A 24,187-nucleotide genomic window follows, 5' to 3' on the forward strand; every position below is an offset into this window, starting at 1 on the left:
AGCTTTAAAAATTCCCAATTCTCAAAAGGGAGCACCTCCCTTATTCCCCTAAATTGCAGCCTTTTCTTACTGGTCTTCATTTATACCTCTGTCATATACAACACTCGTCTAAAACTTTTCCCTCCTTTCCTTTCCAAAGAATGAACCACCAATATGGTTCCCCCTTCCAGTGTCTGCTACTGCTACCCTCTCAAAATGCAGGTTTATTCTCAAAAATTCTCTTCTTGGCCCTCTTGAATTCTCCTAACTTCAATGATGACCTTTTTGCAGATCACTCTAATTCCTAAATGTATCACATCCTCTATCTCTCCTCTGAGTCACAAAACCCAACTTTCCCAGCTCAACAAATCCTGCATCTCAAATTCAACAAAAGTATCTCAAATTCAACAAAATCTGAATTTCTTGCCTACTCCTTTCTAACCCCCCTTTCTTACCAATCAACACTGAGTTTATTAACAGACCAAAATCAAAGTCAGAAGACATGCCATCCAAAGTCACACCAAAATCCTCCCCTTCTACTTTCAACAAAGGTGCAAGGCACCATGCTGTGATCCAGGGACTTATGGCAAGCAGGACACTGCCAAGCAGGCGCTCACAGGCTGGCATGCTTCTCATCAACTGCCAAGTCCTAATGAGTGCACCTGTGCAGACTCGCACATCCCTCCCTCCTCCCCACTCCTCCTACCACCACTACCATCAGCCTCCTGCACCTGGACCAGGGCAAGAACATGGTAACATTTCTCTCCAACTCTTTCATCTCTAAACCCACACCTCAATCCTTTCATCACAAAGCTACCCGTTATCTTTCTGAAGCTGGGGATCATGTATTCAGCACTCAAAGTCTGCAATGGTTCCCAATGCTTACAAAGAAAGAAGGAATTCCCTAACATTACTTTGATGGCACTTCATGATTCTTCCACTTGAATCACCTTCTGCATCCTGCTGTACACACCACTTGAATGCCAAGCCACTCAAGGCATCTCACATTCTGCCTGACATTTATGCCTGTTTACTGGCTAGTCACTCAGATGGCCTCGACGAAAAATGCCCTTGGTTAGTCAACAAAATTAACTGATCCTTCCTTTATTTTACACAGCACAAATGCCTATACCTCCATTTGCTATCAATCCCTTTCACTTCCTATCACCGTTAGTTGTTTACTTGCCAGTCTGTGAACTGGTCATGAATCCCTGGCTGCCACTAATTAACGTTGCAATCTTGAGTAAGTCATTGCATGATATGAGGTTCAATTTTGTCATCAGCAAAATGAAAGGGTTAGATTAAACAATGCTAAGGAACTTCCAACTCCAAAGTTCCATAATGATGAGTCTTATCTGTCTTTGAAAAAGGCAGTACAGGACCTCCTTGGTGGCACAGGGGTTAAAGATACAGCACTATGAAGCAATCCACAGCTATTGCAGCATGAGTTCGATCCCAGGCCAGGGAGCTGACCCAGATGGTGCAGCAGGCCTCTCCTGACTCACCGGCTGCTCCCTCAGCAGTATATTTCAGTGACTCCAGGGAGGCCCTTAGTCCATTTTTTAATAGCAGATTTAGTCAGATGTAATTCATTATCATGTAATTCACCCAATTAAAGTGTATAATTCAATGACTTTTAGTATATTCAGAGCTGTACAACCATCACCACAACTATTTTCAGAATATTTTTATTTTCATTACCCCAAAAAGAAACTCATATCCAGCAATTTCTCCCTCCCCCAGCCTCAGGCCACCACTAATCTACTTTTCATCTCAACAGATTTGCCTATTCTAGACATTTCATACCAAAGGAATAATATAATGTGGGCACTTATGACTGGTTTCTTTCATTTATCATAACTTTCTCAAGGAACATCCATGTTGTAGTTTATAACAGTACTTCATTCTTTTTATTGCTTATTTATAATACTCCACTGTGTGGATGGATATACTGTATTTTGTTTATCCATTCATCAACTGATGGACATTTGGGTTGTTTCCACCAGGTCACTGCTGCTCTTTCAGTTTTAAGTAACAGGAAATACAACTCAGCATGATTTAAATAACTCTAATGGGTAAACCCTTGCTGCAAACAGAGTCAGAACCAAGATGTTCAAACATCATTACCAAGTGAGCTTCTCTCCACCTCTTGACCAGGCTGTTCTCTACTCAATTTCAAGAACTGCCTGGTGAAAAAATGCCTTCAGTAACTCTATTTCACATCCTCATATAGGCAAGCCAACAGAAGAAAGCAAATGCCTCAGCAGATCCTCAAGCAAAAGCCCTGGATTTGCTCTGGGTAGGCTCTGTAATGGTGGCCCAAGAGTGGAAAGCACTATTGAATAGACCGTGTGCAACATTTTCAATCAGATTTTAATTTTATCATTTTTTATCGCTTTCCTCTTCATGTTCCATAATTAGTCTTGTTGATTCTCTTTAAAGAGCTTTCCAAAATGTGAACACCTTTAAAAAATGTTCAGTCTGGGCCTCCCCGGTGGCGCAGCAGTTGAGCGCTGGGTTGCGAAGCTGCCCGCAGCCTCTGCAGCGCCAGTTCGATTCCTGGCTGCTCCCCGGCCACCGGAGGAGGGTCCCACATGGCGCACAGACCTCTCCTGCCTCCCGCTGCTCCCCTCAGCAGTGTACTTCTGTCTTTCTGCCTGCTCTGCTCCCCGCTCTGGCTCTGGTGAATTCTCTCACCCTCCCGTGCTTCTGACTGTACCCAGTGCATGTATAAACAAACAAACAAACAAACAAATAAAAAAAAAAAGTTCAGTCTCACTTAATATTTCCATTTCTAGCACTCTACCTAGTCTAATAAAATCTGAAATGTAGAGAAAGATAGTCTTTAAAGTATAATGCCAGAAAACTGGAAACATTTCTACAAACAGAAAATGTACATGTACATTCTATAGTTAAGTAAATTAGAATGTCAGTCATTAAAAACTGGCCATAAAGACTTTTTAAGCTTAGCATTAAATATAAACATCAAGAATGTTTACAACCAAAAATAACTTTATAGTGTTTTAGGAAACCACACTGTTTTCTGAATAAAATGAATGCATGTTTGTATCACCAAAACATTTTAAAAAAAAAGTTTATGACAAAATGTTAAGAAGGCAGGATGGATACAAAACCACATATGAAGTGATAAACAATAAACAAGACTTAAAAAAAAAGTGCATCCCTGGTGGCCTAGGGGTTAAGTCTCAGCACTATTGCTGCTGTGGCCTAAATTCAATCCCAGTCCAGGAAACTAACCAACATATGGCACAGCAGACCTAGCCAGTTTTGCACACTGTTCCTCTTAGGAATAAATTTTTATAAATCCACCTGTTCTGCTCCCCACTGCCTCTGGTGAATCCTCTCACACCAAACCCACCACCCCACGCCTCTATCCTACAACCTAGTTCTTCTACTCAAAAATAAAATTAATTAAAAAAAAATAAATAAATAAATTTAATTTTTTAAAAAAAGGACTAGAAGGAAATATAATACTAACAACATCCTATCTGTGCACATCTTGCTGAAAGTATGAGAAATTTTTATTTTCTTCCTTACATGTATTTCGATAAAATACATAATATTTTTAAAGGTAAAGAAAAGTAATTTTAAAAAAATACATGTTTCAAGACTTGTCAGGCTTTGCAACATTAGTCCATAAATTCAACAGTATCTCAAACCAAACAAACTTGGAAATATGGTCTTCATTAATGAAAAACTATACAATATTGTAAGAATAATCCTGAAAACAAGTATAAGGAGGTGTCTGTGTAGAGGAGGAGGGGAGATGGAAAGGAGGGACAACCCTTGCCCTACCAAAATAAAACTAAAATGTATCTAAAACTAGAGCAATTAAAACAACATAGAAGGCCTCCCGGGTGGTGCAAGGGGTTAAGGCACAACCTATGAAGCTGTCCACTGCCACTGATGCAGGAGTTCAAACCCAGGCCAGGGAGCTACCCACACGGCGCAGCAGACCTCTCCTGACTCGCCTGCTGCTCCCTTCAGTAGTGTAGTTCAGTCAATCTGCCTGTTCTGTTTCCCACTCTGTCTCTGGTGAGTCCTCCACACCTATGGCCTATATTCCAGTTCTCGTGTGCATAAATAAATAAATCTTCAAAAAAAACAAAACACACAGTGCCAGAGCAGGAGCAGAGATAACACATTCAATATTCAAGGACATGTAGAAATACAACAGAGTTGGGACAAATGGATAAAACATTTGTTGAAAAAAAAAAAAAGATAGCAACAAGAGCCTAAAACCAGAGTCAAACTTTACAGAGCACTTACCACACACACACACACAGGTCCACAACACTTAAAACCAGACACTTGAGGGGGGGAGGGGGGGGAGGAGGGAGAGGTGTGTGTGTGTGTGTGTGTGTGTCCCCAAAGATAGCAAGGTGCTATAATCATGTATTACGTAACATTCTAGCAAAGTGTGCCAGCATGTATTTGAAAACATGTAACCTACAGCCTTTCTCATCTCAGAACTTCAGTCATCATCCTGCTTCCCTCCAAAGTAATATGAGCTGTGATCCTATCCCTTTCCATCACCTCAGGGCTTTTTGCTACAAATATTACCTTTTGCCAATATTTTCAACCTTTCTCTTTCTAGACTCCTTGCCATCTACTTACATTTTCTGAGAAATTAAAAACAAAAAGCACTTCTCAAGAACCACACCTTCTCTATCTTTCCTCCTTCACACATAAGAATGCTTATTCAGGGGCCTCCCCGGTGGCGCAGCAGTTGAGCGCTGGGTTGTGAAGCTGCCCGCAGCCTCCGCAGTGCCAGTTCGATCCCTGGCCGCCCGGTGAGGGTCCCACATGGCGCACAGACCTCTCCTGCCGCCCGCTGCTCCCCTCAGCAGTGTACCTCAGAACTTCTGACTGTACCCAGTGCTTGTATAAATAAATAAAAATTAAAAAAAAAAAAAAAAGAATGCTTATTCAGGGCCTCCCGGGCAGCGCAGCGGGTTGAGTGCCAGGAGAGGTCTGCTGGACCATGTGGGTAGCTCCCTGGCCGGAGATCCAACCCAACTCAGGCCACTGTGATGGGCCATGGGGTGGTAGTGCTGACATTTAACCCACCATAGAGGCACCTGATTCTCCTTTCTCTCTGGCTCCTACCTTACCATCCCTGACAGTGGTTTTTTTCTCTCCCCATTCAATACCTCAGTCATTTGCCACCAACTTCCAATTTACATCTCCTAGCCAGAGCTCTTCCCAATGCTCCAGCTGTTGTGTTGACTGGAAGTCACTAAGACCAGTCTACCAGCTTTATTAAAACCTTCATTAACTTTCCAAGAGTGCTCTGCATTCCCTATTTTGAGGAATGGCAAAAAAACACCCACAAATTTAGCTTAACTCAGAAACCTGGGATTCACACATCTTCCCACATTAATTTGAACACTAAATCCTGTGAATTCCACTCCTTTAATAACCCTTCAAGCTCTTGGAGTCTCTTGCAATAGCCTAGCAACAAATCTTCTGGCCTCTAAGCCAGTCTCCACACAACAGCTAGAATAATCTTTCCAAAAAATCTCAATCTAATTTTAAGAGTTCCCCAGTCCCTTGTCCATTTCCCCAGAACAACGAGCCTCACTCACTGCACAACACACCCTGTATCCCAGTCTTACCTAACTGCATGACATTCCAGAAATAAAAGCATGCATTTTACACCTCCACACATTTATACCAACTCAGTGCTGCTTCCACCTCAAAGGTCCCACCCTGCACCCTCTTATTTACTGGGCAAATGAAAATTGGTTCGTCAAGATCCAATTTTTTTCCTAAAGATTTATCTGGGCAGGGCCTCCCTGGTGGCGCAGCAGTTGAGTGCTGGGTTGTGAAGTTGCCCGCAGCCTCTGCAGCACCGGTTCGATCTCCGGCTGCTCCCCGGCCACCGGAGGAGGGTCCCACATGGCGCACAGACCTCTCCTGCCGCCCGCTGCTCCCCTCAGCAGTGTACTTCGGTCCTTCTGCCTGCTCTGCTCCCTGCTCTGGCTCTGGTGAATTCTCTCACCCTCCCGCACTTCTGACTGTACCCAGTGCATGTATAAATAAATGGATAAATCTTAAAAAAAAAAAAAAAAAGATTTATCTGGGCAGTCGGTTGAGCACCACACTGTGAAGCTGTCCGCAGCCTCTGCAGCATGGGTTTGATCCTGGCTGGCCAGCCGGCCGGCCGGCAAGAATCCCACATGGCGAAGCAGACCTCTCCTATCTTGCCCGCTGATCCCCTTAGAAGTGTATTTCGTCAGTCTGCCTGTTCTGTTCCCCACTCTATCTCTGGTAGATCTTCTCACCCTCCCGCGCATCTGGCCTATACCCCAGTTCTTGAATAAATAAATAAATATTTTTAAAAATTTATTTACTTATGCATACAAGTACTGGGGTGTAAGCCAGAGGTGCGGGGCAGCTGGGGTGGGGGGTGAGCGGATTCACCAGAGAGAGTGGGGAGCAGAACAGGCAGATCTATTGAAATACACTGCTAAGGGGAGTAGCAGGCAAGACAGGACAGATCTCCTGCATCATGTGGGTTGCTCCCTGGCCAGCTGGAGATCCAACTGGTGCTGCAGTGGCTGGCTATAGTTTGACTATGCTGTGTCTTTAACCCCTGTTCAACTGGGAGGCTCTCAAGATCCAATTTAACATGTTATTATGCAACTAAAAAATATTGAATTGTATGCTTTCAAGGAAACATACCTGTATGGTATGAGACTTACAGCTCAATAAAACTGTCATAATTGTAAGAAAAAAAGACTTGTAGCCCAATATTAAAAAGGGGGTAAGAAACCAAAGACAAAACAAAGCACTTCAAAAACCAGGAAATTCAAATGACCAATAAACATGAAAAAATATTCATGTCAGAAAAATTAAAACCATCTGAGAGGGCCTCCCCGGTGGCGCAGCGGTTGAGCACTGGGTTGCGAAGCTGCCCGCAGCCTATGCAGCGCCGGTTCGATCCCCAGCTGCTCCCCGGCCACCGGAGGAGGGTCCCACAAGGGCGCGCAGACCTCTCCTGCCGCCCGCTGCTCCCCTCAGCAGTGTACTTCGGTCCTTCTGCCTGCTCTGCTCCCCGCTCTGGCTCTGGTGAATTCTCTCACCCTCCCGCGCTTCTGACTGTACCCAGTGCATGTATAAATAAAAACAAACAAACAAATAAATAAATAAAGCATGCCTCTATTAAAAAAAAAAAAAAAACCATCTGAGATGTTTCAATACATACTGAGGGCTAAAATTAAAAAGAATGACACTATCAAGCTTAACAAAGATGTAGATCAAGTGTAGCTGTCATATACTGCCGGTAGAAATATGAAGTAGTGCAATCAAAACCATTTCATAATAAAGCTTAGGGGAAAAATAATCTTTGCAATTACTACTAACAGTAAGCAAACACCTATTATCTAACAATTCCACTGCTAGAGCATGTACTCATGTAGAGAAATGAGTACGATGTCCACAAAGACATGTACAAGAATGTTTATTGCTGCTTTACTCATAGTGACTAAAACCTGTAGGGAAAAAATACTCATCAACATAAGAATAGATAAGTAAATGATGGTACAGTCATTGAGTGGCATTCCAAAGGCAATAACAATGACCTAATGGTACTAACTGGTACCTGCATGACACACACACACGCAGACATCTCAGATATCATGCTGAAAGCAGTCAGGCACAAGAGTATATTATATTAATTTCATTTATATAAATTGTAACAGGCAAAAATAAATCCATAATGACAGATGTCAAAAAAACAGAGTATTGGGGGCCTCCCCTGGTGGTGCAGGCGGTTGAGCGGCGCGCTGTGAAGCTGTCTGCAGCCTCTGCAGCGCAGGACTGATCCTGGCCGGCCGGCCAGCGAGGATCCCACATGGCACAGCAGACCTCGCCTGTCGTGCCCGGTGCTCCCCTCAGCAGTGTGTTTCATCAGTCTGCCTGTTGTACTCCCCACTCTGTCTCTGGTGAATCCTCTCACCCTCCCGCACCTCTGGCCTGTACTCCAGTTCTTGTATAAAAAAAAAAAATCTTAAAAAAAAAAACAACAGGGTATTGGAATAATCCATGTCTTATCTTGATGGTAGTATTAAAGGTATACACAAAAATCATTCAGCACTGTATTAGACACTTCAAAGTTTAAGACAACATAAATGTTATCACCAAAAATAAAGAATAATTATGTTAAGGGGTGGATGTGTTAACTAAACTCTTTATGGTAATCATTTCACAATATATGCTTTTACAAAATCCTCATACTATACACCTTAAACTTTTTTTTTTTTTAAAGAGGCACGTATTTTATTTATTTATTTGTTTGTTTGTTTATACATGCACTGGGTACAGTCAGAAGCGCGGGAGGGTGAGAGAATTCACCAGAGCCAGAGCGGGGAGCAGAGCAGGCAGAAGGACCGAAGCACACTGCTGAGGGGAGCAGTCTGCGCGCCATGTGGGACCCTCCTCTGGTGGCCGGGGAGCAGCCAGGGATTGAACCAGCACCGTAGAGGTCGCGGGGAGCTTCGCAACCCAGCGCTCAACCGCTGCGCCACCGGGGAGGCCCTACACCTTAAACTTTTAAGGCAACAGCATCTCAATAAAGCTGGGGGGGGGGGAATACATATAAAAGGACAACATATCAAACATATACATACATACACTATACCACAACTCTCTGAAAGTAAAAACAGCATACAGTAAAGGATAATACTCCAAAATAATTGATGGAGATACAACTGATACATAGTATGTCTGATTATGTCTGAGTTTTCTACAATCACCAATTACTTACTTTTTTACCTTCTAAAAATAGCTATTCACTAAAAAAACAACGCTAAAATAAAACAAGCTCTCTTGGTAAAGCCTTCCCTTACCAATCTAAGCAGCCCTATTCCTAAGTCTCACAATGCTCATCACACTGTCCTGCAATGGACTGTTGATCACACAATCACTTCTACTTGCTAGCAAGTACAGAGCTTTATTTAACCTTCCTAACATCCAACACATTGCCTAGCATTAGCTATCTGTAGCACTAGGCATCTGCTTCATCTGTTTGTTGTATTGAATTATACTGCTGGTAGACAAACATGTTCATTGTATAAACAAATATGTAACAAAACAAGTAGTCAAAAATAAGTGATTACCTTCCATGGGCGATATTCCAAAGTCATGGACGTGTGAACTTCAGTTTACACTACAGGAAGGAACTGGGGCTTGCCTAATAAAGATATAAACTTGTACAACAGCATTCCTAACTTGTCTCATCTGTGATCTACTGACCCAGTGCCACCAATTCGAAGCCTATCATTTTCTGTCAGAACCTAGGCTACAGAAAACAGATAAGGTTCCACCTACCAACAGAAAGTCAAAGCCCAAAGGATGCAATACAGAATCCCACAGTTAACAGCACACACACACACAGTTCACAGATATCAAGAGGAAAAAAGAAACAGAGGGGCAAACACCTAGAACCAAGCAGCTAACTTGTTAGAAAGTGAAAATGCAAACCCAAGTCCTCTAGCAATCTTTGTCTTGGGTAGTTACTGTAAAGAAATGGAAACATGTTCACAGAAAAAACCACCACACAAATGTTTGGCAGCTTTATTTGTAAGAACCAAAAAACTAGGGCCTCCCTGGTGGTTCAAGGGGTTAAGCTGCAGCACTGTGAAGCTATCCACTACCAAAAAAGATTTATTTATGTACGCATACAAGAACTGGGGTATAGGCCAGAGATGTAGAGAGGTGAAAAGATTCACCAGCGACAGAGTGGGGAGCAGAACAGACAGACTGACTGAAATACACTGCTGAGGGGAGCACCAGGCAAGACAGGAGAGGTCTGCTGCACTATGTGGGCAAGTTCCCCAGCCAGCCAGGGATGGAACTCTGGTGCTGCAGTAGCTGCGGACAGCTTCATAGGGCTGCAACTTAACCCCCTGCGCCACCAGGGAGGCGCCACCATTTATATAACATTCTTGATTTGGCAAACACTGCTAGCAAATCAGTGCTTGCTATCAGGTTGAGGGTTGAGGGGAGCTGTTATTATGAAAGGGTACCAAGAGTCAGTTTCTTTGTGGTGATGAAAACAGTTCTGCAATCCTATGATGATTATACTAATACGTAAAAGTGACAACACAATAGAACTGCACATTGGGGGCCTCCCTGGTGGCACAAGGGGTTAAGAACCGCATTATGAAGCAGTCTGCAGCCACTGCAGCACAAGTTCAATCCCCGGCGGCCAGGGAGCAACTCACATGGCACAGCACACCTCTCCTGTCTCACCCACTGCTCCCATCAGCAGTGCATTTCAGTCATTCTGCCTGTTCTGCTCCTCTCTCTGTCTCTGGTGAATCCTCTCACCCCCCGCACCTCTGTACCCCAGCTCTTGTATGCATAAATAATCTTTAAAAAAAAAAAAATAGAACTGCACATGGTGCATGTAAAAACTGGTGAAATCTGGAGTTAATACTGTTGTGTCAGTATCACTTTCCTTGTTTTGAGAAGGTCCTGTTATCAAATAAAATATCACCACTGGGTGAAGCTGGATGAAGGGTACACCAGGAACTGTGTGTTATTTCTGCACCTTCTTGTGAGTCATATTATTTCAAAATAAAAATTTTTAATTGTTAAAAGGAGTTAAAAATAATTTTTAGCCAAAAAGTAGAGACCCAAATGCCCATCAAGGGATAAACAAAATGTGGCATGTGGCATGTCAACACAACAAAACATTATTTAGAAACATCGAGGAATGAAGTACCAACATGCTCAGTGAAACAAATTGAACACAAGGTCATATTCTATATGAGTCCATTTAGATGAAATAGCTAGAACAGGCAAGTGTTTTAGAAACAAAATAAATTAGTGGTTGCCATGGAGTGGGGGACAAGGGAGACTGGATCCCATAAACAATTATGGGGTTTTTAAAAAAAAGCCATTCTGGAATTAGTGGTAATGATTTGCAGGACTCTATAAACATATTAAAAAACAGCATATTGTGCACTACAAATGACAAGTGTTGTCATTTGCATGTGAATTATGTTGCAATAAAATAATTACATGTAGAAAATCAATAAAAGATTTAAATTTTTCTATACATATATAAGCATCCCAAGGCAAAAATCTATCCCAAGCTATGTTATATAAAGCTAACTATTAAGAATGGTGATTAAATAACACTGTAATCCTTCCCTGCCTGTTACTCAGAGCAGCAAACTGAATTCATGAAACAATCTGATAGCAAAGTTTTGACTCTATTAAATAAATTTTTATTCCTCAGTTACTAATCCACTAAATTTTCAAAAATCAGCCTATAGGGGCCTCCCTGGTGGCACAAGGGATTAAGTCTCACCACTGTGAAGTGACTAGCAGCCACTGCAGCAAGAGTTCCATCCCCAACCAGGGAGCTAACCCACACGGCACATCAGACCTCTCCTGTCTCACCAGCTGCTCCCCACTGTCTTTGGTGAATCCTCTCACACACACATCCCTCTCCCGCACCCCCCATCTCCGCACTTCTGGCCTGCACCCCAGCTCTTGTATGCATAAATAAATAAATCTTTAGGGCCTCCCTGATGGCGCAGGGGGTTGAGCACCACACTATGAAGCAGTCCGCGGCCTGTGCAGCATGGGTCCGATCCCCAGCCAGCCAGGGAGCAACCCACACAGCGCAGAAGACCTCTCCTGACTCACCCACTGCTCCCCTCAGCAGTGTATTTCAGCCAGTCTGCCTGTTCTGTTCCCCACTCTGTCTCTGGTGAATCCTCTCACCATCCCGCGCATCTGGCCAGTACCCTGGTTCTTGTACAAATTTAAAAAAAAAAAAAAACTTTAAAAAAAAACTTTAAAAAAAAAAACCTGAACCAAAGATCCAAGTTTACATATACAAGTGGATAATGACAAAGGTAGATCAAGTTACATCAAGTCAGGTTCACAAAGCCACATAATTCAAGTTTGCCAGTCATTATATTGATATGGTTTAAAATTTGACCTATTACTCCTTTTCCAACTCTGGAGAATTAACTAAAAAGCATCAGCCTTGATTTCTGGCCCAAACTAAGCTAATTGTGTGGCCTTAACCCCTGTCAGAACTATATGTAAAACAAGAAATACTTGATATTACCAGTCTACTACTAAAATCCCTTGTTACCATCACTTCTCTCCAGTGCCACTCCTTGCACCCAGAACCAAGTTAGCATTGTTTCCCAGGTACTACAGAGGCCAGCTCCCAGTTTCTTTTACTTCTCCCCTGCCGCACATAATCCATTCTTTATTGACTCCCAGTGTTCTTTTGAAACAGTCATCAAATCCTTAGTTTTCCCAATGGCCTATAAGGCCAGTCCCTACACAGTCAGACTCCTCATCTCACAGCATCAGTACCACTCCAGTCACTCAGACCTTTGGGTTCATTCAACATTCCTAACCATTGCTCCCCAGGCCTTTGTGACATTCCCATCTCTCAATATATTCTCTTCAAAAGTCACCTCTTCAGACACCAGTGTACAGACTCTGATCCTAGGCTACCTAGGTTCAATTTAATAGCTGGGCATGTTACTTACTCATCCTGTGTACCCTTCTCATCTGTGAAATGGTAATAACAGTGCCTACAACTCATAGGATTGTCACAAGAGATAAATGCATGTAAAGATATCAGTAAGGTGACTGGCACCATGTTCAAACACCATCATTTTTACTTAGGTTCCCCAACTTAATTTTCTCCTAATCCCTTAATGTTATCTTAAATTATCTTTATTTTCCCCCTAATCCCACAGAATGAGAGTTTCATTTGTTTTGTTCAAAGTTCTATCACCATCTCCTAGGAAAAGCATGCATATACATGTTGATTACATGAATAATATGAAGCATTTCTTAAAATTAATAAAGTCTTGATTGAAAGAAATAAGTGGAAAATGTCATGGCACAAACAGTTATGTAATTAAACTAATTTCTTCTTGTTAATTACCTTGCAAACCAATCTATTCATTTAATTATTAGCTGCCAGAATTGGGGGGTATCCCTCAAATCTTATCACACAAATACAGTGGAAAAAACTGATAAACTGTGAGAGCAAAAGTCAAAATGATGATTCACTCATTCTTTATAAATATACCACACAAATCCAAAATGCAGCACAACCAAAAAGGTTCTTGGCCATTAGAAAAATACCCTGAAATATTAAAGTGAGACACATTGACAGAAAATCTTTTTCCACATGTATGTGTACATGAAATGCACACATATTATATATGTACACGCAAAATCACACACACACAGTCATCTTTCAAACTAGAGGCATGCTTATTTCAACTCCTTTTTACATTTCTGAACACATTCGACTATGTAGAAATAAATATTTGAGCTGGAAGCTGTAATAAAAACCTAGTGCTCACTCGGGATCCTAACCATTATAGTCTGTCTTACTTCAAAGCTAAAATGACTTAATTAAAAGTTTTTAAAAACATCTAAATCTACCAGCTATCCATTCCTTCTTAACGTCTTAGGAGTCCAGCATCCAATTTTTACCCAGTTCCAAACCCTTAGTGAGTCTTTTCTCTCACACTAATAGCTGGAAAGGCATTTTTAATTGTCGATGTTCACATTTAGTTAAATCCTAAAAAATGTTATGCTCCATTTCAGATATTTTGTCGTGCTATAATACCACCACCCTAGTAACGCCTTAAGTAGTTTTCAGACGATATCGCCAAGGGAGACACAATTCTGTAGCAAGAAAAAAAAGCCTAGGAATGCCGCAGGGTAATCCTGCCCACCCCACCCCCCACTCCCAAGACACAGAGATTTTATTTAACGATGATCTTGGACTCCATTCCCCATTCACAGCACCAAAACTACCGGAGTATTTCTTGTTCAGATGCAAGAGCCAAGCAATAAATCCAGAGGAAGGAGTGAAGATGTGGGTAGGTTTTTCTCTCTCTCTCTCTTCAGATCAAGCAAGAAGAGCCGCGGCGGCGCTCTGCGGTCTGGGAGCAGCTCTCCAGGAAAGGCTTCTCGGGCGCCGGCCGCTCCCACCCGGATCCGCAGCCAGGCTGGAGGTGGCAGGCGGCTGGCACGTTTTAAATATCACCACCCTCTCCAGCCCTGCCCGGCACAATGAGGGGCTGGGAGGCGGCGCCGGGGACCGCCCGCGCACACGCCCCCCGCTCCCGCGCAGCCCGCGACCCGGGCGCAGCCGCGGCGCCGCCAAGTCACGCTCGGCCCGAGCAGAAAGTTTCGACTAGAAACCCGAGCGCCGCAACGCACAGGTCTCGGGGCCGGGCGCGCGCCGGGAACACGCCCGAGGCGAACCACTTGACAACCGGCTCGGGTTCCCGGCAGGGAGGCCGCCAGGCGGGGGCCGGAGAGGGCGAGCCGGCGACGCGCTGGCTCCCACACGGCGGCTCCTCCTCAGGGGCCCCGGCCCAGGTGGGCGCGGCGCGGCGGCCTCACGCGCACAGGGCGCGCCGGGCTGCGACGCCCTCCGGGGAGAGGCCCGCGACCCCCGGGCCGGCGCGGCGCCGACGGGAGGGTGCGCGCGCCTCCCGCCCTCCCCGGGCCGCCGCGGAGACCGGGCGCCCGGGGACCCGGAGAGCCCCGGGGCCCCGCCGCGGGCCCGCGCGCGCCCCTCCCCCCGCCCGCCCCTCCCCCCGGGCGCCCGCGGGGCGCGCAGGAGCCGAGCGCGGCGTCCCGGGGGACCCGCCCGCCCGCCGGCCCGGGGGATCCGGGCAACTTTCCCCAGCGCGGCGGCGGACTGGCCCCGACGGAGCTAGGGCGGGCGCCCGGGTCCAGCCCAGCGCGGACTCACTTTTTCGGATGTTTCTCTCTTTTCGGCCTCCGCTTTCGGGCCTGAATGGCCAGCACTGGGGAAAGAGGAGACACACATTAACGGTCGGGCCGGCCGGCCCGCGGGGCTGCGGGGCGGGGCGGAGGGAGCGCCGCGGGCCACTCACCTTTCCGGGAGCTCATCCCGACGCGCCGGGGCGGGCGGCGGGGGGCTTCGCGGCCGGGGCGGCAAGGACGCGGGAGCCTCGCGGTGCCGGGCTGCAGCCTCCACTCGCTCCGCCAGCCGGGAGGAGGCGGGAACCGCGCCTGCGCCGCCGCCGCAGCCGCCGCTCCCGTGGGGTCCCAGCAAGACCCGCCCCCGGTGGCCCCGCCCCCGCCCCGCCCCCACCCGCCCGCCCGCCCGTGGGGTCGGGACCCCCGCGCCGCGCCCCTTCCGCGCGCCCCCCGCCCTCACGCGAGACCCACCTGTGCAGAAGTGACCCCCACACACACGCCACGGCCGTCCCCGCCCTCGGCTTCCCCTGCCCCAGCCCGCGGCCGGGGCCTCCGCCTCCTGCGCCCCCGCCGCTGGCCCAGGCCGCCGGCCCCTTCTGGGCACCCGCGGCCCACGCGACCCTCCCTCACTAGCCGCAGCCTCTCCCTTACGCACCCCGGCCGGTCGCGCCACCTGCCTCTCCATGCGCCCTGCCTTGGCCGGCGCCCCCGCGGGTCTCACACCACCTCTCTTCGCGCGGCCTCTTCTCTCCCTTTGCTCCCCTACATCCTTGCATCCCCATGAGCGCCGCTTCCTCCTCTCCGGCGGGCGTGGAAAGGGCACCAAGAGCTGGGCTACCCGGGTCCTTCACTAGCTGTGTGACCTTGGAGAAGTCATCTCTCACCTTTACCTAGCCCACTGGATTGCTTCAGCTTAATGAAAGAAAAGATGCAAATAGCATGGAAATAAGGTGATGCTTTTACACATGAATTGAGCCCCAGTTCAAGAAATACCACCTTGTGGTTAACAGTTTATCACAACAATCCCGCCAAGTACTTTCTCCATCTTCTAAGGAGGAAACAGTTATAAAAGAGCAGTTTACCTGGTCGGGATTCGATTTTAGGCCTAGCGGATGCCAAGCCCTTTCCACATATCAGCTGCCTGACAAAGTTGTAAATCAAGTTGATAATAAATGTGAAATATATTCATCCTGACCATTTACACTTTTCTTGGTTATACAACTGTCTTAAGTGATCAAAGTAACTAGTCTTATTGGAAAGATGCTAAGCCCAACAGAACAGAAAAGTGCTGCTTTGATTTGAAGACCTTTTTACTTTATCAACTTTTTATTTTCAAAAATTTCAAGCCTACAGCAAAGTTATCAGAAAAATATAATGAACACGCATATTAACCCATCTTCACCAATTTTTAACACTGCATCACGTTGACATTTGCTTTTCCTGTGTGTGTAAGTTTTTTGTTGCTGTTTTTGTTGAATCATCTGAGTTTTTTGCAGACATGGTTACCTTAACCCCTAAATATTTCCATTGGTATCTACTAACAACAAAAATTTTCTCCAGGGCTTCCCTGGTGGCTCAAGTGGTTAAGTCTCAGCACAATAAAGCTATTAGTAGCCACCCCACCATGAGTTCAATCCCCAGCCAGGGAGATAACCCACAAGGTGCAGCAGACCACTCCTGTTTCACTGGCTGCTCCCCTTAGCAGTGCATTTCAGTAATGTGCCTATTCTGCTCCCCCTCTGTTTCTGGTGAATCCTCTCAGCCCCCCCAACACACCTCTAACCTACACCCCAGTTCTTGTATGAATAAATAAATCTTTTTAAAAAATAATAAAAATAAAAATAAAAACATGGACTGCTTTTGAAGAATCAATTCCACTATTTTACAGAATGTTCCTTCATTTAGCTTATATTTGCTATTAGAGTCAAGTAAATAAGTTTGTCAGTTACACTATACAGGTGATTTATCCATCCACCTGTTACAGGGCAGGAGAAGGGTACCCGACACCCCCAAACCTGCCTGCTCTAAATAGGTTCTGCCATCTACCGCTTCAAGACAAAACATACCTTTCCATTAATGGAAAGCAACTTTAATACAATTAGTGTGTAATACAGAAAAGACAATATAGTTTGCAAATCAAGCACCCAAAGTTACCTATCCCCTCGTGGGTAAAAGTCCACCCAAACAGGGTTGGCCCAAAGCAGGGCCACTGAGGCCCAAAAGCCTACCACAACTCTAATGCACATTCCGGCGGAGACCCATAGAAAAGGGTCAGAAACAGTCAGACATGTCTGGAAGGAAAAGAGCAAAATCAAAATCAACATAAAAGCTGCCATTGTTAACCTCCCCATGGGTCTCTCACCCACATCTGTTTCAACAAGCCCAGGACCAAAAAGCAAGTGCAGCTTCTTCACATGTCTCTCTGCTCTATGTGCTTCCTCCATGTCTACTTCTGTCTCTCCATTCTTCTTCCTTCCTCTGGTCTCCTCTCCATCTTCTTCTCTTCCCTGCTCAGCTTCACCCTCCCTTGGGTGGGGCAGGGAACCTGAATCTCCCCTTTCCCCAGAAACCACCCTGTTACACATCTAAGTACAAGTCAAGAAGAATGTGATGTCAATTTTTTTCACTATTTGTGTTACATTTAATCATCTGCCCATGGTGAAGTCAAAGAAATCAGAGTTTGAAACAAGTGTCATTTATTATTATTACTTTTTTAAAAACGATTTATTGTTTTATTTATGCATAAAAGAGCTGGAGTGTAGGCCAGAGGTGTGGAGAGGTGAGAGAATTCACCAGAGACAGAGTAGAAAGCAAAACAGGCCGATCTACTGAAACACATTGCTGAGGAGAACAGCAGCAGCAGGTCAGACAGGAGAGTTCTGCTGCACCATGTGGGTTAGGTCCCTGGCCAGGGATTGAACTCATGCTGCACTGGCTGCAGATAGCTTCACAGAGCTGAGACTTAACCCCTTGTACCACCAGGGACGGCCTATTATTATTACTTTTAACAGCATCATTGAGATACAATCAACACACCACATAATTTACTGCTTAAAGTAAAAATTCAATGGCTCTTAGTACAATATATTCATATATTTCCTTTGTAGTGGGTTGTTGGAAAAGTCATAATGCATTTTTGCTTGAAAAATTGAAAAAAAATTATATCATGACTTTCCCAACAACCCAATATTTAAAAGTATACCACATGAGAAGAAAACAGTGGTTACCAGAAGGGAAATTGTGGTAAGTTGAGTAAAAGGGTCAACCACATGGTGAAGGATGGAAACAATACTTTAGGTGGTGAACACAAGATAGTATATATAGATACTGATTTATAAAGTTGTACACCTAAAGCCTCTATCATGTTAGAAAGCAATGAATGGGCAAAAGACTTGAGTATGCTTTTCTACAGAGATATACAAATGAGGGCCTCCCCTGGTGGTGCAGGTGGTTGAGCACCACGCTGTGAAGCTGTCCACAGCCTAGTCCCACATGGCACGGCAGACGTCTCCTGTAGCACCCGCTGGTCCCCTCAGCAATGTATTTCATCAATCTGCCTGTTCTGTTCCCCGCTCTGTCTCTGGTAAATCCTCTCACACTCCCGCGCATTTCGCCTGTACCCCGGTTCTTGCATAAACAAATAAATAAATAAATAAATAAATCTTTAAAAAAAAAAGAAAGAAAAATTAAAGCAGACTGGGTTGCTAATGACTCAGGGGAGGAGGGGAAATGAGAAGCAACTGCTTAATGCTTCAGAGTTTTATTTTGTCATAAGGAAATTATTTTGGAGCAAGACAGTGGTGATGGTAGTGGTGGTAGTGGTAAAACATTGTAATGTTCACTTTATTTTTTTTTTTCAAAGAGGCATGCATTTTTATTTATTTATTTATTTGTTTATTTATTTGTTTGTTTATACATGCACTGGGTAGTCAGAAGCGCGGGAGGGTGAAAGAATTCACCAGAGCCAGAGCGGGGAGCAGAGCAGGCAGAAGGACCGAAGTACACTGCTGAGGGGTGCAGCGGGCGGCAGGAGAGGTCTGCGCGCCATGTGGGACCCTCCTCTGGTGGCCGGGGAGCAGCCGGGGATCGAACCGGTGCTGCAGAGGCTGCGGGCAGCTTCGCAACCCAGCGCTCAACCACTGCACCACTGGGGAGGCCCAATGTTCACTTTATAATGATTAACTTCATGTTATATGGATTCACCCAATTTTTTAAAGTGCTCTGTAGGGTCATACTTTGAGTCTATGTGAGTGTCTTTCCCTAAGAATCTTTCAGTCACTGGGTTTGCATCCATTAATGATGTCTGTCTGAATCAATTATTAGTGGCTGTAGAATGATATTATAATCTTACCATTCCATCTGTCTCATCTGTGATAATTTAGTGATATTCATATGTAAAAAAAAAACCTTTCATTTCTCCTACTATTGCTTTTTTCCTGTTTGTTTCAGGCTTGGGCTTGTTCTTTGTATCAATATTGACAATATGACTGTCATTTTGATTCTATATTCTGAATTTTCCACATATTTGATGAAGGAAAATATTTCAACTTGCAACGTCCCTTGGACAAGTCCCAATTGATTTTTTAGACCCTCTTTTAGTTTATGACACAAGATGATCAGAAACTTCGTTCTTTCCCTAATTTGGTCTCAGGACCAGCTTTTTTCTCCAACCTTGACTCCTTCCAGGAGCTGATTAGAAATTTGGAAACCAAAGAAATCTGAATTTGAAATATATTTATTGTTATCATTTTTTTCCAACCCCCCCACTGTTATTATTTTTAACAATATTATAGAGATACAATTAACATACTACACAATTCACCATTTAATATATAAAATGCAATGGGTCTTAGTATATTCACATAGCTCTGCAACCAACACCATAATCTAATTTTAAAGCATTTTTGTCACCCTAAAATAAACTAGAAAAACCATTTTTACAAAAATGGTGAAAGCAAAGAAAGCCTCCGCCTCTCCCAAAGCAAACCAAAGCTAACATTTTGAAGGTCAAGAAAGCAATGTTGGGCCTCTCTGGTGGCACAAGGGGTTAAGATGCAACCTATGAAGCTACCCGCGAGTTCAATTCCCAGCCAGGGAGCTATCCACATGGAACAGCAGACCTCTCCTGACTCGTCCGCTGTGTATTTCAGTCAATCTGTCTGTTCTGTTCCCCACTCTGTCTCTGGTGAATCCTCTTACTGCCCCCCACACCTCTGGGCTGTATCCCAGTTCTTGTATGCATAAATAAATAAATCTTTAAAAAAAAAAAGAAAGCAGTTCTGAAAGATGTACACACACACACACACACACACACATCCACCTGTCACCCATCTTTAATGGTCAAAGACACTGCAACTCCAAAGGTAGGAAGAGTGTCCTCATGACACTTGCCATCAAGTTCCCCTTGACCTTGACCACTGAATCAGTCAGGAAGAAGATAAAACGACACACTTGTGTTTACATTTATTATTGTTAATGTCAAAGCCAACAAGCACCAGATCAAACAGGGTGTGAAATAGCTCTGTGACATTGCCTGGACAAGATCAATACCCTGATTAGATCTCATGAAGTAAAAAAAGGTATATATTTTACTAGCTGTTGATCATGATGCTTTGGATATTGTCAACAAGATTGGGATCATCTAAACTGAACCCAGCTGGCTAATTGTAAATAGAAATTTTTTCACCAAATAAATAAAAATCTCCACACCCAATAAGTAGTGTCACTCCAATTTACCCCAAACTCCCACTGCCCCAAATAATCTCTTTCTTTCTCTATTGACTTACTTATTCTGAACAGGTCATACAAATGCAATCAAATATGTGGCCTTTTGTAACTGACTTCTTTCACTTAGCTTACAGTTAAAACCAGGGCCTCCCTGGTGGCACAAGGGGTTAAGCACCACACTATGAAGCAATCTGCAGCCTCTGCAGCACAAGTTTGATCCCCGGCCGGCCAGAGAGAAACCCACATGGCAAAGCAGACCTCTCCTGTCTTGCCCACTGCTCGCCTCAGCAGTGTACTTCAGTCAATCTGCCTGTTCTGTTCCCCACTCTGTCTCTGGTGAGTCCTCTCATCCCCCTGTATCTCTGGCCTGTACCCCAGCTCTTTATGCATAAATAAATAAATCTTTAAAAAAAATAAAAATTAAGTTAAAACTGATTTCTGCTACTTAATTTCTGCATAACCTTGAGCAAGTTACTTAATTACAACATCTGTAAAATTGTAATGTTAATACCAATCCTCATAGATCAGTATGATAATCAGATAAATATTCAGATAAATAAATATTACATTATCAGTTAATGATAATGTACTTATCATTAACATTAGTTTGAAGTTACATATCCAGTTGGTTTGCTGGATCTTCTGCATTCATTGGTCAGCAAATTCTTATCAAATACTCATTACATAGCAGGCATTAATCTAGGTACTAAGTCCACAGCAGTAAACAAAGCAAACAAAAATCTCCCTGTACTCATTGAGTTTACATTCTACTGCCAGAAGACAGAAAATAAAAAAAAAATAAGTGAAATATATACTAGCTTACTAGATGGCAAGAGTGTGTATGAGGGAAAAAAGATAAACCAGTAACCTCCTGAGAAGGCTCAGGAAAGGACTCACTAAGATAATAAACACCTTAAAGAGAGCCTGCCAGTACTTTTTACCTCCTCTTTTCTTCACCCCATGTTGTTTTTACTTCTTTAAATGAGAGAAATACATTTGCCACCTAAAATACTTGCCAATTGCTCTGAATTTATAAAATTTAAAAATAACACTTAGGGCCTCCCTGGTGGCACAACCAGTAAAGACGCAACCTATGAAGCTGTCCACAGCCTCTGGAGCACAAGTTCGATCCCTGGCCAGCCAGGGAGCAACTCACATGGCACAGCAGACGTCTCCTGTCTTGCCCGCTGCTTCCCTCAGCAGTGTACTTTGGTCAATCTGCCCGTTCTGCTCCCTACTCTGTCTCTGGTGAATCCTCTCACCCCCCACACCCCTGGCCTACACCCCAGTTCTTCCACATTCTTTTTTTTTTTTTAAAGATTTATTTATTTATTTATGCAAGCACTGGGTACAGTCAAAAGCGTGGGAGGGTGACAGAATTCACCAGAGCCAGAGCAGGGAACAGAACAGGTAGAACGACGAAATACACTGCTGAGGGGAGCAGCGGGCGCAGCAGGAGAGGTCTGCATGCCATGTGGGACCCTCATAGGCGGCCGGGGATCGAACCAGTGCTGTGGAGGCTGCAGGCAGCTTCGCAGCCCAGCGCTCAACCGCTGCGCCACCAGGGGAGGCCCTACACCCCAGTTCTTGTATGCATAAATAAATAAATCTTGGGGCCTCACCAGTGGCACAGCGGTTGAGCGCTGGGTTGCAAAGCAACCCAGACTCTGCAGCGCCAGTTCAATCCCCGGCCACCAGGCAAGGGTCCCACATGGAGCACAGATCTCTCCTGCCACCCACTGCTTCCCTCAGCAGTGTAACGTTAGTCTGCCTGTTCTGTTTCCCGCTCCAGGCTCCAGCTCTGGTGAATTCTCTCACCCTCCCACACTTCTGACTATACCCAGTGCTTGTATAAATAAAAATAAATAAATAAATAATAAAATAAATAAATCTTTAAAAAAACTTAATTATCAATAAACAATATATTCTCTATTAGATACCTAAAGAATGATAAAGTATAGACCTACTCTCTGTCAATTAGGAAATAAACATTTTTTTCTTTGAGATGCATTACAATCTAGAATGACATTTTATTTTTTTTTATTTATTTATTTTTTTTAATAGAGGCATGTTTTTTTTATTTATTTATTTATATGTTTGTTTGTTTTTGTTTTGTTTATACATGCACTGGGTACAGTCAGAAGCACGGGAGGGTGAGAGAATTCACCAGAGCCAGAGCGGGGAGCAGAGCAGGCAGAAGGACCCAAGTACACTGCTGAGGGGAGCAGCGGGCGGCAGGAGAGGTCTGCGCACCATGTGGGACCCTCCTCCTGTGGCCGGGGAGCAGCCGGGGATCGAACCGGCACCGCAGAAGCCACGGGCAGCTTCGCAACCCAGCGCTCAACCGCTGCGCCACCGGGGAGGCCCTAGAATGACATTTTAAAAGAAATAGAAAAAGAAAGTAATAAAGCATGAATTTAATTTTGTTTTCTACCTTCATATATTGCTACATAAATCAAATTAGTTATAAAATGTTACAATTAAGCAGCAGGAATATTAAGTGAAATTAGATATATTTTGGTCTCTGTAGCAGTCAAAAAGAAGTAAAAGGGTAATACATATGCATATTCCCCCACCCAGTACAACAGAATTTAAGAGGAACACAACATATTAATTTTTACCAAACATGAGCAAATTAAAAGGCTGCCATAAATCCAATTATACAATGATGTTTCCAAGTAAAGCTACGGAGTCATTGTATCTAGAAGGTATATTTAATGTATCAGGGAATAGAAATATTCTTAAGAGGTCATAATCCATTTTTAGCGAATGAGACCTACCCTCCTTTTAAAGGATCTCCAACCCTTTAAAATTTTTAGGATTTTCTTTAATCTTCATTTTCTACTACAAAGTATAAGCTTGTTATTTCATACAGGGTGCTTCGAAGTAGTACTACTGCCTTTACAAGAGCAGTGTAACTCAGAAGCTAGTACACAATAGAGCCAGATTGCCAGAGTTCAAATCTAGTTCTGCCATTAGCAAGTTACTACTGTCTCTCTGCCTCAGTTTCCTCATCTGCCTTATCGGTTTGTGAGGATCAAGTGAGTTTTTTTTTCCACATAAAATGCTTAGAGAAAGATCAAAACACTCAACAAATACTAACTATTCTTATGCATATGAAGATATATATTAGTTATCTATTGTTGAATTATAAATATGTCCCAACTTAGCAATTAAAAATAATAAATATTCTCTCACGATTTTGGTAGTCCAGGAATTTGGGAGCTGTTCAATTGCAGAGTCGTGTTGTCACCTGGGACTAGAGTCATCTGAAGACTTGGGCAAGGCTGAATGATCTCTTAACGAGATGGCTCACTCACATAGCTGTTAGCCGGAGGCTTCAGGTCCTTGCTGACTGTTTCAGAGACCTCACTTCCTCCACCCCGATCTTTCCATAGGGCTGCTTGAGTGTCTGGCTTCCCCCAGAGTGAATGGCCCAAGAGGGGGAGTGAGGAAACTGCTCTGCCTTTTATGACCTACCCTCAGAAGTCACAATCCATCATTTCCACCGCATTCTACTCATTAGAAACACACTTACTCAAAGGAGGGGAAAGAAATATTTCTTACAGGGAAGATTACTGGAGAATGTGTGAATTTATTTTAATTTTTTAAGCAAGAATACATTCAAAGATGAAAAATTAAAAAATTATTTTTATCAGATAAACAAAATAATGTCTGGCAACACTTATTAAAGCTAAGGGAATTTGGACCTCCCCTG

General features: G+C 44.1%; 1 protein-coding gene across 10 annotated transcripts in view; it reads right to left on the reverse strand.

The window, feature by feature from the left end:
• The window catches only part of SRPK2 (SRSF protein kinase 2), a 211,693-nt gene extending 187,762 nt beyond the window's left edge, over positions 1-23,931 (reverse strand). For 2 of the 10 annotated variants that reach the window (XM_054692534.1, XM_054692532.1), the window contains exons 1-2: positions 23,668-23,718; positions 14,771-14,825 (exon numbers count right to left, since the gene is read on the reverse strand). Coding sequence is in view for 6 of the 10 variants with exons in the window: in XM_054692527.1 (XP_054548502.1) it covers positions 14,771-14,825; positions 14,916-14,931 (71 nt within the window). In the remaining 4 variants the exon portion in view is untranslated. Of the gene's footprint in view, positions 1-14,770; positions 14,826-14,915; positions 15,057-23,667 lie in introns of those variants that run through there. The other 8 variants (XM_054692527.1, XM_054692525.1, XM_054692524.1 and 5 more) reach the window with 4 other exon arrangements.
• Between the last annotated feature and the right edge of the window lie 256 nt (positions 23,932-24,187).

The sequence above is a fragment of the Talpa occidentalis genome, unplaced genomic scaffold (assembly GCF_014898055.3).
Source record: "Talpa occidentalis isolate TD23 unplaced genomic scaffold, MPIMG_talOcc4v2.1, whole genome shotgun sequence".
In the NCBI taxonomy this organism is placed as follows: domain Eukaryota; kingdom Metazoa; phylum Chordata; class Mammalia; order Eulipotyphla; family Talpidae; genus Talpa; species Talpa occidentalis.